General features: G+C 35.0%; 1 protein-coding gene across 2 annotated transcripts in view; it reads right to left on the bottom strand.

Moving 5' to 3' along the window:
- The window catches only part of Ranbp2 (RAN binding protein 2), a 52,054-nt gene that overhangs the window by 21,058 nt on the left and 17,381 nt on the right, over positions 1 to 13,615 (bottom strand). For both annotated transcript variants that reach the window (XM_039098597.2, NM_001191604.1), the window contains exons 9-19: positions 12,966 to 13,175; positions 10,765 to 10,946; positions 10,506 to 10,681; positions 10,220 to 10,343; positions 9,558 to 9,719; positions 9,202 to 9,339; positions 8,982 to 9,128; positions 8,065 to 8,244; positions 7,886 to 7,969; positions 4,998 to 5,133; positions 401 to 495 (exon numbers count right to left, since the gene is read on the bottom strand). In XM_039098597.2, the coding sequence (XP_038954525.1) occupies positions 401 to 495; positions 4,998 to 5,133; positions 7,886 to 7,969; positions 8,065 to 8,244; positions 8,982 to 9,128; positions 9,202 to 9,339; positions 9,558 to 9,719; positions 10,220 to 10,343; positions 10,506 to 10,681; positions 10,765 to 10,946; positions 12,966 to 13,175 (1,634 nt within the window). The remainder of the gene's footprint in view (positions 1 to 400; positions 496 to 4,997; positions 5,134 to 7,885; positions 7,970 to 8,064; positions 8,245 to 8,981; positions 9,129 to 9,201; positions 9,340 to 9,557; positions 9,720 to 10,219; positions 10,344 to 10,505; positions 10,682 to 10,764; positions 10,947 to 12,965; positions 13,176 to 13,615) is intronic.

The raw sequence follows: 13,615 nt of genomic DNA, 5'->3' as shown, positions 1-13,615 counted from the left end.
AAGAGGTACACAGGTTTTAAAAAAAAAGTGCCAAGTTGACAGTGAGCATAAGAATAAGGATCTAAGTGTATCAGTGCATCCCCAGCTCTGTCCTAGACTATTACCGTCATAATATCCGGGTTGAGTCAATAGGATGGCAATAAATCAGCTAACCAAGCAAGAATAACTAGCTTTATTCCTATCAAAACAGAATAACACAAGGGCCAAAACCACCCAGTCCTCCTACATTTAAAATATTCCAAATGTTCCAACTTATTGTTAATACAAAGATGACTAAGAAATGCCTAAATCAAACGTCACATATCCTCCAATACTGAACTACTCTTTTCAATTTCTTTAAAAGAAATCTAAACATTTAAAATGTAAATAGTTATTATTGTATACACTTTTCCTTTGTTACCTTTGTGGGAGTTACATTAGCTGCTGGTCTGAGAAGATACTGGGAATTATATGCAGGTGACTGACTATAATATACTGAAGGGCCAGTAGTTGCAACTAAAAAAAAAAAAAAAAAAAAGACACAAACAAAAGAAAAGAAAAAGAAAACAATGTTAAAAGTCTATTCTACAATTTAAAATACTACCTAGACAAGAATTATAAATATAAGAATCAAAGGAAGTTTTATTCAGAATTTTACATTTTTACACACTAAAGTATACCATAAAGCAATTAGTAAACAAAGAACTCAAAAAAATTAAATGACAAAAAGAATAAAAAATAACACTGCTATTATCAATGAGAACAAATACTTAACAAACATGCCAGAGCAGGGCACAGTGACATATGCCAATTGATCTCCCACACTCGAAAAGTTAGGTAGATTTCTTTAAGTTTCAGCTAAAGCTACCTAGTGTGAGATCTTCTCTCAAACGAAAACAAAGAAAGTAAATGGTCCATCTAAGATCAGCAGAATGCAAAAGCACAGAACTGCTCAACATTAGGAAAAAAGTAATCAAAAAGGATTTAGTAGCCAAAATGCATGTGATGGCCTAAATATTTAAAAGAAAATCTACAGGATGACAGGACTGCAGAGTATGACTATTACTGAGATTTAAGCTTAAATGACCCAGTACAATTATGAAAAGGGTCGATAAGCATGAGGCCAACTACATAGCTCAGCAGGTAAAGATGGTCACCACATAAACCTAGCAATGACTTTAATTCTACAAAAAGAGTAAAGGTAGAGGGTTGTCTTCTGACCTCTACAGATGCTGTGGAATGTACACACACATACAAGCGCACAGACGGACACACACACACACACACACACACACACACACAAATGCAAAACTATAATGGTATGCTTAATCTGTTCTATGACAGTTTTACCAGAACGAAAAACCAAAAGATGTTTCATACTGTACATGAAGTAAAAAACTGGAATTGTAAACAAGTAATTCTAAAAAAAGCAGTAAAAACTATAGAAGAAAAGTAAGTGGCTCTCCATGTTTGAACCTGAAAACCTAATGGAATGCTGTTTTAGAACTCCTGTGAGGAGGAAGAAACATGCAAGGAAACTACAAGTTGATTGACATGAGACAAGAATCTGAAAACTGGGCTTAACAGTTATCCACACATTCACATGGCAACTCACAACTGTCTGCCACAAGCACTGTATGCCTACAGAGCACATACATACATGCAGTCAAACATATATTTATATATACAATAAAAAGGAAATAATTTTTTTAGTCTACAATTAAAATTAGTTAAGTCTGACAGTGACTCAGTGGGACAAAAAATTAGAAGTTCATATAAACTTAATAAAAAAAACCCGGTATGTGACTAGACAATTTGGAAGGAAAATTCAAGAGACTACAAAGTGCAGAGCACGTATTATGTAAAAATATTAAAACTGGTAATATTTTGTTCTTATAACTCAGGCCAGGTTTTTGTACAGTTTAGAGTTTTTGTATAATATAGAGTACAAGATGGTGCTATTAGGTACTAGTAATAAAAGCAAAAACAGAACTGCTAAAATGCCTGGAGTTTGAGAGTATAGTTCAATTCAATTAAGCCTTAGGTTTAAGCTTCAGCACAATAAAATAAGATGAAATTTCTAAGATTCTAACCTGAAAAATGTGTCCAAACATTATTTAGAGGAGCACAAACTAAAACATTATAAAAAAGAATACTGGCAATATTTGCATATAAGGAAATATGGTCATGTGATCGTTTGCATATGGTCAATAACAGCACTTTCAAAGATTTTTTTTAAAAATGTTTCAAATTTAAAGTAACATTTAAAAAGCATGATGTGTATACACACACAAACACACACACACACACATATATATAAATATAGTAACAATCTCATAAAATCATTTTAAGATCGAAATGACAATGTTCCAAATGTTTCGGGGGGGGGGGGGGGTGGAGAGGTGGCTCAGCAGTTTAAGTTTCTAGAAGTACAAGGTTGGTAGCTCATAATTATTAACTCTAGTTCCAGGTGATCCGACATCTTTATCTGGCCTCAGGTACTAGGCACACGTGGTACACAGACATACATGCAAACAAAACACCCATATGCATAAAAGGAAACCATTTTAAAGACTTTGTTTTTAAAGGATAGTTAATTTGTAGTTTTCTTTACATTGCTCAATATTTCCAAGTATGTTTACTTATCTTTACCTTCTAGGAATCTCATTTTTAGAAAACAAGAATTCTTCTGTCTATTGTTACTATGAACATGAAGGGGGTGGAGAGAGCTACCAATAAGCTTATGACCCTGTCATCAACAAGCAATTTTAAGGTTTTCATAACTATAAAACAAGTTGTACTAGTCATCACAATTCTGTCATTACAAGAATGAGAAACATGAACGTTACATTTTTTGCCTATGCACAGGAGAAATGCAAACAGTAACCAAAGAGAGGCTGAAGTAACCACTGCACACAGTCACTAATAAACTCTAGGCCAGCCAGCCTATTGTCCCCTGTAACATATGACATTTGAGTTTAACTTCACAAAACTTGGCTAAAACTTAGAAATCACTGTGAGAAGAAAACAGTGGGGGTTGGAGATTTAGCTCAGTGGTAGAGCGCTTGCCTAGCAAGTGCAAGGTCCTCAGCTCCAGGAAAAAAAAAAAGAGAGAGAGAGAAAAAAAAACAGTGATTTCTTTAAGTGTGGCTCTATGAACCAAACACAAATTGTGCTTATCTAAATCTCACTCTAACCTTCCTGGTTTGAAAGCAATTAGAAAACAACATGCACTCAAGGGACCAGTGGTTCACACCTTCAATCCCGCCCCTCAGGCAGTGACAGGAGAATCACTGTAAGTCAGTGATTCTATATCATAGGCTCTAGAATAGTCTGGGCTCAAGTAAAATGCTGCTCACCTACCTCCCCAATCAATATACATTATTGTTCTAGTTAAGTATCTCTTGTCCAAATTTTTGGTGCCAAATGTTATTTCAGACATCTGAATATTTACATATATATAAAATGTCGTAAGAATAGAATGCAAGTACTACTATATCCATCCATATTTCATAAATTCATCCGTATACATCCTAAAGGTCTATGGATTTGTTTGAGACAGGGCCTTACTATGCAAGCCAGGCTGGCCTTAGACTTGTGATCTTCCTAGCTTAGCATCTTGAGTACTAGATTACACGCATGTTTGCTACCACAGCATGCCTGGCAATTTTACACATTTTCAGTGAATATATTTTGACAACAACCTGTCATATGAATGTATGGTATAGGGTTTTTCCACTTAAAATACTGTGACAACACTCAAAGTTTCAGGTTTTGAAGAATTTCAGATTTCAGAATTTCAGAAATTCAGAATAGGAATACCAGGAGGCATGTATCATACTGGAAAGTTGCTTCTGAATTAGGGGTAATTGACACATCTATGGGTAACTAGCTGTACAGTGATTAATAATGAATAACCCTTCTAAAGCTATTTTCTCATCTATAAAACCAAGTTTACCAATAGTATTTACAAACCAGGAACTGTGATAAAATAACCTACAAAATGTACTTTTGCACATAGCTACCCACAAAAAAAAAAAAAAAACCACTATTAATAACACTATTAGTGTTTACTACATAGTAAAAAATATTTCATAACTATCTGCACATACACAAAAACTCATAGTAATTATGTAAAGCAAGTATCATGAAAAACTTATTACAGAGCCAGCTGTGGGGGTGCATGCCTAGAAGTTGGTAGGAAGAGGCAGGTAAATGAGTTTTTTAATTTGAGGCCAGCCTGGTCTACACAGTTGAGTTCCAAGCCAACCAGAGCTACATAGTAAAACCCTAAATAAGTAGACAGACAGACAAACAGCTATAAATAGATATGATAGACAGACAGAAAGGGTAACTAGTAAATAAATGGCAAGAGAACAACTCACTATGAGTTTTCCTTTGAATAATCATAATGTTTCAAAATAAGGGCTGGAGAGATAACTTAGCAATTAAAGGATAGGCTCACGATCAAAATAAATGAATAAAAAAACCATCAAAATAACTCAAGAGGTTTAAATTCTTATTAGGCACCTCTTAGTATATAACTATATTAGTTAACATGTTTCAATTTATGAAACATTTCACAGGATAGCTACAATGTATGCACATAAAAAGATTAAGCTTTAATATATTTAGAGTATTAAAACTTGTTTATTCTCTGATTGGATTTATAAAATTTCAGTGTACTAAATATAGTGTTTTTGTAAACAGTTAAGCAGATATAGTCTTTTTTTTTTTTTTTCGGAGCTGGGGACCGAACCCAGGGCCTCACTGAGCTAAATCCCCAACCCAGCAGATATATTCTAAAATGTACAAAACCACAAACAAGTTAAATTCACAAGTTACCTATTTAAATAGGGCCAAGAGGACTGAGCTGGGGTATATAGAGATCAGAGTAGAACACCTATCTAGCAAGCATGAGGCTCTAAGTTTAAGTCTTAGCACTATAAAAAAAGAGAAAGAATCTAAAAAGAGAGGTATTTTATTGGAATACAGGGTTTGTTTAGTTGCCAGCTCACCTGTTAGTGGAGCCCCATGAAAAGTTTGTGACCCCTGATACCCATCAGGAACTGGGTCTTGTCGGTAATGTTCTGCAGGCCAGCGATGAGGGGATGCAGAATTGTTGCTATTTAGCTTCAATTCCTGCATTTCTTTCTATTTAAAATAAAAAAAGAAGTAAGGAATGTTAAATGTTTAATTATATAATGCTGGAAACAGTCTTAGCAAACACTTAAATATTTTAAATGTAAGTGCTTGGTGCCTTTGAAATTATACATTCCACTGGAAAAAGAGCACTGAGAACATGATTTTGTCTACTCATTCATTTTAACTTTACTCCAAAGAACTAACTCCCTAAATCTTGCTCCAGTTTTCCATTCCATTTTTACTTACATTTATCTTTATAAAATTTAATCCATCCAAAACATTTACCTACTCAAAAACCTAAGACCTGCAAATGAACAACTTTTTCTGACAATCACTTTCCTCATGCACTTTGAGCTATCTACTCAGCTTCAAAGTTCTCCTCACACTGCTAAATTCTTCTGATTATCTGGACTATTCAACACTGAAAATTATCTCTAATCCACATGGAAAGTAGCCAACAAATTCCCAAGGTAGTAAGACATACTCAGCAGCAACTGAAAGCAGTCTATGCTCAGAACTTATCACATACATATTCTTAATCATAACATGTTGTTTGTAAACAATATAACCCGTACTTCAAACAGATACAGATAGGCAGATGCAGCAAAAGACAGAACTGGTACGTGATCCAGATATGACTCCAAAATGTTTTCATACCATCTCTCTCCTGCCAGACAAGATACAGAAACATTATTGCCTTCTACATAGCTATCTTATCTGTTACTTTACTAAATGGCCAACATCCCAACACAAGAACTTGTAAAACTTCCTCTTGTAATATAGGACTTACCAATGAATTTTCTTCTTTTGTTTGTTGAAACGGGGTTTCTCTGCAAAGCCTGGCTGTCCCAGAACACACTATATGTACCAGGCTGACCTCAAACTGGAGATCTTACCTCTACCTCCCTACATGCTAGAATTAAAGGTATGTGCCACCATCACCTGGTTTTCTGTTTTGCTTTTCTCCCCCCGCCCAAAAAAAAATACTAATAATATCATTATCAATGTATCTGGGTATAAAATGACAGTGGATTTTTAAAACAGCTTCAAATTTTTGAAAACAGCATCCAACCAAATTATAACAAATGAGATCAGAAAAAAACCTAATGTATTTGCTTTCTTGATCTACAAATGCTGCATTTGGAGTGGTGGCTCGCATATACAGTCCCAGTAGGAGGGAAAGTAAGGCAAGAAAAGGGTCATAAATTTCAAGCTTTCCATTACTATAAACAATGTCTCAAACACAAAACAAATAAATACAAGTGTTTCAAATATTTCCTTACCTCAATTTTAACTTAAAAATAATCTCCACTCATCTACCTACTCCTCTGCCTAGACACTGCATATCCACGAATAAAAAACTAGAAGAAATGATGGCCCCTAGCTCTAAATCTGATATACGATATAATCCTAACTGTTAATGGTAAAAGAACTAGGGAGACTGGGGAGATGACCCTCTGTAAAGCACCTGCTAAACTAGCACAAAGATCTGCATTCAGACTTCAGTGCCCACATAAGAGCTTGCTGGTGTGTGCCAAAAACCATAGCATTACAAGGTGGAGAGAGAGAATTCCCCAGAGCTCACTGGTCAGTCAATCTAGCCAACTGGTGAACTGCACATTCAATGAGAATAAAACAAGGTGGAAATTAATAGAAGACAACCAAGGTCTTCTATTAATTAACATCTGTGGCCTCCACATGTATCTACCTGCACATACACATTAAAAAGTATATAATAACAACTGGTTTCATCAATTCTAAAGCTTTACAAAATACTAAAGTAAGAAATCAAATTTTCCAAGAACAATAACTAGACTCGAGTTCTGGTAGCAACCAGTTTTCCAGGCTCACAGACAAAGTTCCCATTACATTTCCACAGAATAATGCTGAACAACTGAAACTTGTACACTGAAAGGAACTCTAATGTGTTACATGGCTTATGTAACAAAAAATGTATTTGTACAAATTCAAAATTTTGTTATTTAACCAGTTTTCAAAGCTGAGCAAATCAACAAAGCTGTTGATTATACATACCATAATAATCACCACATAGCAAAATGTACTTAGTGTAACATTAGGTGTAGGAATAATTTAGTTCTTAGCCAAAAGGCATGAAAAAAGATTTGTGTAATTCTAAAATAAGAAACCAGTAAATACTACACTATAATTAAGCCACTCATATAAAAAGCATCTAAACAAGAAAAAAAAATTCAACTCAACTGTTCAATGCCCAGTGATAAATTTGACACACTTTAATAACATACATGCTGACAAATTAACACAAAATGGTAACGATAGTACATACAAGTTACTCATGGAGAGATAACAGGAATCAAATTATGTTTTTAGGAAAAAGGTTTTATCTTAAAAAACTCTTATCTCATGTGGCGATAGACTTCTAAGTAACTTAGAAAATATAGTTAAGAGTCAAAAGAAATTGATTCTATAAACTATACTAAAGAGCACATGTTGATCAACTAAGAAAGTAAAAAATAATCCAGAGGGGGGGAGGGGGGGGAGGGGAAAGGGATGGGGAGGGGAGAAGGAGAAGGGAAGGGGAAAGGAGGGAAGGGGGAGGGAGAACCCAAGCAAGCTTGAAGCCAAGTGTGGTGGTGAAGGCCTTTAATCCCAGCACTCCAGAGGCAGAGGCCAGCCGTCAACAGACTGAATTCCAGGGCAGACAGGGTTACATACTGTCTCAAACTGATTAGAGAAAAAAAATCTTAGCATAAGAGTTACATTGAGCCAAACTAAATGTTACCTTAATGGCCTCTACTTGCTGGCAGATCATTTTCAATAAAGAATTTTGATCTTCTGCCCATCGAGGTGGTGTTTTTGGCGAATACTAAATATACAAACATACACACAAATATATTAACAGTGTTTACAATGTGTAGAAAACAACGTCATTGTACAATGATTCATTTCTTTCCTACTTGCCTTGTAACTTTTACTTGGTGATAGAGAATATTTGGTAGGAGATGGTGTTGAATGCTTTAACTCTGAATCAGCACTTCGAAAGCAACCATTTTTATAAAGAGTACCTCCTTCACTGTAGTCTTCAAGTTCCTGCATAACTGAGTTCAGCATCTCTTTTACAGACTCAAGGGGGACAGGCAACTGAAAAAAAAAATCCATTAGTTTACAAAAAAATGTTAAAATGCCTTAGAAATAAAGAATCAGTTTTATTAAGCTGTTCATATTTTTCTTATTTTGAGTCAGAATCTCACTTTGTAGCCTAGGGTTCCCTTGACTTCTCAGTCCTGACTCAGTCTTCCAAGTGTGAATACTACATGTGTGTACCACAGCCCATTTTAACAAGCATCTTATTACATGTTAAATTATACATATAAAAGTATTGCAGAATCTAAAGTCTAAGTTGTTACTATTTTATCTGTAAGTCATAGTAAAAAGGAAAGTGAACTTAGGAAAGAAGTTTTTCCGTATAGAAGTTATACATTCTTCTAAGATACTTTGAACAGAGTGAAATACAGATGCTGAAATACACCGGACAATATAAATCCTAAGCTAAGATCAGCAATACATGTTAATTAATAAAAAAAACTTAGAAGGAAGAAAACCACTATGAGTGTGAAACTGCCGATTTTTTTTCCCCCGGAGCTGGGGACCGAACCCAGGGTCTTGCTCTATCACTGAGCTAAATCCCCAACCCCGAAACTGTCGAATTTTTGTTGTTGTTTCAAGATATACCAAACCTAAGATAAAAGAAAACTAAGCATTCATGCACATGCCCTGATCATCTATCATAAGGGAAACTTAGAGACTTAAGAAAGGACAAAATACAAAACCTGGGCAATTATCAACAATACTAAATGTCAGACAAACCAGCAACTTACTTTCTGAACCACGGAAATATTTGAATCACTATCATCTAAAATCTTTATCAGGTAGTCCCTAGTCTTTCTCAGATAATTTTTGCACTCTTCTTGTTCTTCAGGAGACAAGGCATCATTTTCAATATCTTCTGCTTTCCTGTGAAAAATCTACACAAAATACAATTAACATTTTCAAAGCAAGCAAACAAACAAAACTCAATTCAATTGTCACATCACTTACCAGTGCAAGATTCCAATAAGAAACTACATTTTTAATAGATTCAAAAGCAGTCATGGCATCTTCTATGTTTCCGTTAACAGCATCCAATATAGCAAAAGTTATGTGTGCATCTTCTTCATATTCGCCAATTTCAGATACCTAAATACATTTATTTAGTAACTGTTAGTTAAATTGCTTGAACCCCAAATTTCCAAAGATTTATTTTATCTGAAGAAAATTAACAGTTCATTAGTCAAAATTTTTGTCAGCTACAAGATTGAGAAAGCAATGCTACCATAAAATAGCAGTACACTTTGCTTAGTTATTGTCTGTATATGATAAGTTACACATGCGTCAGTTCATTAGCTCATTCTTACCTGAATATCCACACTATGGAAATGTTTAAACAGAGGATCAATAGGTTCAGGAATACTATTCTTCTTTCTGATCATCTTCAACAATGGTAAGACTTTCCTCCAATAATGAACACTTCTGCCTATGTATTCCCGTTGATCATAAAAAGAATTAAGACTGCTGCCCTAAAATAGAAAGTCAGAAGCTATAACATTATAAATGATTTAGACACACTGGTAAACCTTTAAAATCAACTAAGTGGAACATCAAAAGAGAAAGTTATTTACTGCCTCTACGAGAGGCAGCCCAATATAGAAGTTGTCATTTTTAAGGTGGACATGGTGGCACACAACTGGCTCACTACTTACTTGGGATGCAGAAGCAAGATGATTGGAAGTTCAAGGCCAGCCTAGACTATGTGAGACTTTGTATCACATTTTCTCTGTAATAACACTCTGCAATAAAACTTGACATTTTTACATAAACAAAAGTCTGCCCCTGAAAGTTAATATTTTGGTCAAAAGGCTAAACAGCAACATCTACTCTTGATAAAAACACATACTAGTATTAGTACTAGTCAACATTTTACTAGTTGCTTATGTGTAAGCAATTAATTTTATTATGGAAAAACACTTTTATTTACGCCATTTGTTTTTGTTTTAAATTCACACTTCAATGAACTCACTGTTTTCTGAAGACTCTGTGCCCAATGCACAAGCAGAGCAGGTTGTAGGCCGTGCTTTTCCTGGCCTCTCAGACTGTTTATTTCACGTTGAACTAGAAGTCGCAATTTTGCTGAGGTTCCAGGTCTAAAAAAGTATAATTGAACTATTTTAAGAAATGAAGTTCAACACTTACATATATGTGTACCATGACAAATTAAACTCTCCCATGACAATTAAATTAAACCCCTAGTAAAACCCATAATCTAAAGCCATAATCTAAAGGACTATTACTGTTTTACTACTTACAATGCCTTTCTGTGAATCAGAGTACAAACTGCATCCCACCAGGACTTCTGTCTTTCTGTACAAAGCTGTCTGCACACTGGAAGTGGCAAACACAATGGCTGATAGGAAGTGTGGTGAGAATTACTCTTCTCCCTTAGTTGTAAGTGACTGGTATATATTACTCCGAGTAAGAATACCTGTTTTATTGTTAAAAAACAGTCAGTTAGAAAAACAAATTACAAACACTAAAAGTATGTAATTAATTATTATCACTGCTTACTTCAAGATCTAAAATACATATTGATTCAGGTGCATTTGTTTCAAGCCTTGATGTCTCCTGAGGCAAATGGTGGAAGAGCTGTTTTAACCATTTTCGAATTGCTGGTAAAGTAGGCAGTGAGTTCCACTGTAAGCCAAGCCAGGTAAGGTGCTGAAGACTACCACTATGTGCTCGAACAGCTCCTGAAACAGAGGAAAAACTGCCATGCGTGATACATTTCCTTTGAGTCTTCAGGTAACAAAAATAAATAATTTAGCAAAAAATTTAATTACAAACTGCTCTCTTCTTTTTCAAAACTGAGGAACAAGACAGTAAAAATTTCCCATTTTTATTGAATATATTCATACTTTAAAAAATTTTTTTTTTTTTGTTTTTCCAAGACAGGGTTTCTCTATGTGGCAAGTCTATCCTGGAACTCACACTCCATGGCCTGGAACTCAATATATCTACCTACCTCTGCCTCCTGAATGTTGGGATTACAGGAGTAACCCAGCCATGCCCAGCCACACTTTATACATTTTAATAAGAAAAGGTGTGAATATAGGCCACCTGAGAAAATAAGACTCATTCAGAGGGCTAGAGAGATGGCTCAGCAGTTTGATTGCTCTTCCAGAGGTCCTGAGTTCAATTCCCAACAACCACATGATGGCTCACAACCATATGTAATGGGATCCGATGCCCTCTTCTGGTGTGTCTGAAGACAGCTACAGTGTACTTATATATAATAAATAAATAAATCTTAAAAAAAAAAATAAAACAAATCTGACAAAAAATACATTATTATTATTATTATTATTATTATTATTATTATTATTATAAATGTTTCAAAACTATTTTCCTTTCAATAAGAAGTCATTAAGTAACAATGGAATACCATTCTACTGACTTATGAGCATTATAAAAAGCATGCTTTCTTCTACAAGAAATCTAATACCGAAAAAGCTTATCAACTTCTGAAAAAAAAAAAGTTCAACTTCCCTAAAAATGCTACCACTTCTAGCAATTTTTAAGAAAAAAAAAATCTGTCTCAGTGGTTTCATTTTTAGGAATCTCTAAGGAATTAATTTCGAAACACATACTATCTATTAACAAAGTTCTCTAACACACTTCCCTTTTGTGATTATCATTGCCCATCTGAAAGGATAAAGTTATTCAATTTGTACAAGGATATTAAAAAGGTCAGCAGACTGGCAATGGTCCAAATTTATAGGAAGAAATAGGTCATCTATACTGAATAGGATAGCAAGAAGAAGCTAATGGCACTCCTGTCCAAATGGGCATTCGCCCCAGCAAGGTGGTTGTCACTGGGTGAAGGGCTAAACAGCAAGGATCACCACCAAAAAAAAAAAAAAAAGAAAAGACCAACTAGAACATAAAGTCAAATCTCACTAAGCAGGGAGTCTGGGGGTGGAGGGGAAGGGCAAATACAATGAAGAAAACAATTGAGAAGATGCAAAGACAGAAGAATCTTAAATACAACTTTCATTAAAACCTGGTTAAATAAGACCAGGTGTAGTAGAGTACACCTTTAATGCCAGCACTTGAGAAGCAGGGGCAGATGGATCTCTGAGTTCAAGGCCATCATCTACATAACTAATTCCAGGCCAGGCAAGGCTATATATAGTGAGACCCTGTTTCAAAACAAATAAAAAGATCCTGTTTCAGTTCAATACCAAAAAAACTAAAGAAATTGAATGTTGAATATACAAAGTACCTAGTAAATAATATATACATACAGATATATACATACATACTATGCGATAGAAAATTCACAAAAGCAAGACATATATAATATAAATAACTATTTTTGCCAAGCAGTGGTGGCACACACTTTTAATCCCAGCACTCTGGAGGCAAAAGCAGGCAGATCTCTTAATTCAAGGCCAGCCTGGTCTACAGAGCAAATTCCAGGAGGCCAGGAATACGGAGAAATTCTGTCTTAAAAGCCATAGATAGGTAGGTAGGTAGGTAGGTAGGTAGGTAGGTAAGTAGGTAGGTAGGTAGGTAGAAAGACAGACAGACAGACAGGCAGATACAAACAAACATTTCAAAGAAAAAAAGAGTCATCTACACTCATACTCTTTAATATCTATTTCTGCCAAAATAAACTTAGAAAGAATCAAAATAAAAATATGACTGTTGAGCTTTCCTAATATAATGGATTATTATGAAGAACCTCTCTTTTGAAAGATGCAACTTACCAGTATCATATCTAGCCAAGTCATCTAGGTCTGGTACTTGCCCATCCAGGTTTCCAATATCATCGTTACCAAGAAAAGATCTATCCTTGGATGACTGACTAGAAAACAGAGCATCACAGAGAGCAGACTGGCCACTTTTGTTAGCAAAAGATTCCACAACTTCCTTCAGAAAGTCTTGCTTGCCACGACTTAAGTTTAACAACATGTGCCCTGAAAAACAAATTATTTCCATTATTTTACGATGAAACGCCAATTTTATTTCCTTCTGTCTCTTAATCATTTCATGGAGACATCCAAGAACGGATTAACAAGGTCATCTCAGACCCCATTTTTCAACCTCCAACAAAAATAGTACTTTATCAAAAATTGGCTGGGGATTTAGCTCAGTGGTAGAGCGCTTACCTAGGAAGCGCAAGGCCCTGGGTTCGGTCCCCAGCTCCGAAAAAAGAACCAAAAAAAATAAATAAATAAATAAACAATATATAGGTTTGACAGTATCTCTGCCTACATAAAGTAAAACAGAAGGGGAAACAAAATCAATTAAAAATGACAAAGGTATTATCATTTTAGATATAAAAGAATAGGATTTAAGTGGCCTTCCAACAACAGCCAAGACCAAGCCTGTGACTTGAGGCCCTGATGGCTAAAAC

Source organism: Rattus norvegicus, chromosome 20 (assembly GCF_036323735.1).
Source record: "Rattus norvegicus strain BN/NHsdMcwi chromosome 20, GRCr8, whole genome shotgun sequence".
Lineage (NCBI taxonomy): Eukaryota > Metazoa > Chordata > Mammalia > Rodentia > Muridae > Rattus > Rattus norvegicus.
The sequence above is the reverse complement of the archived record's forward strand: the minus strand, read 5'-3'. Positions and strand labels throughout refer to the sequence as shown.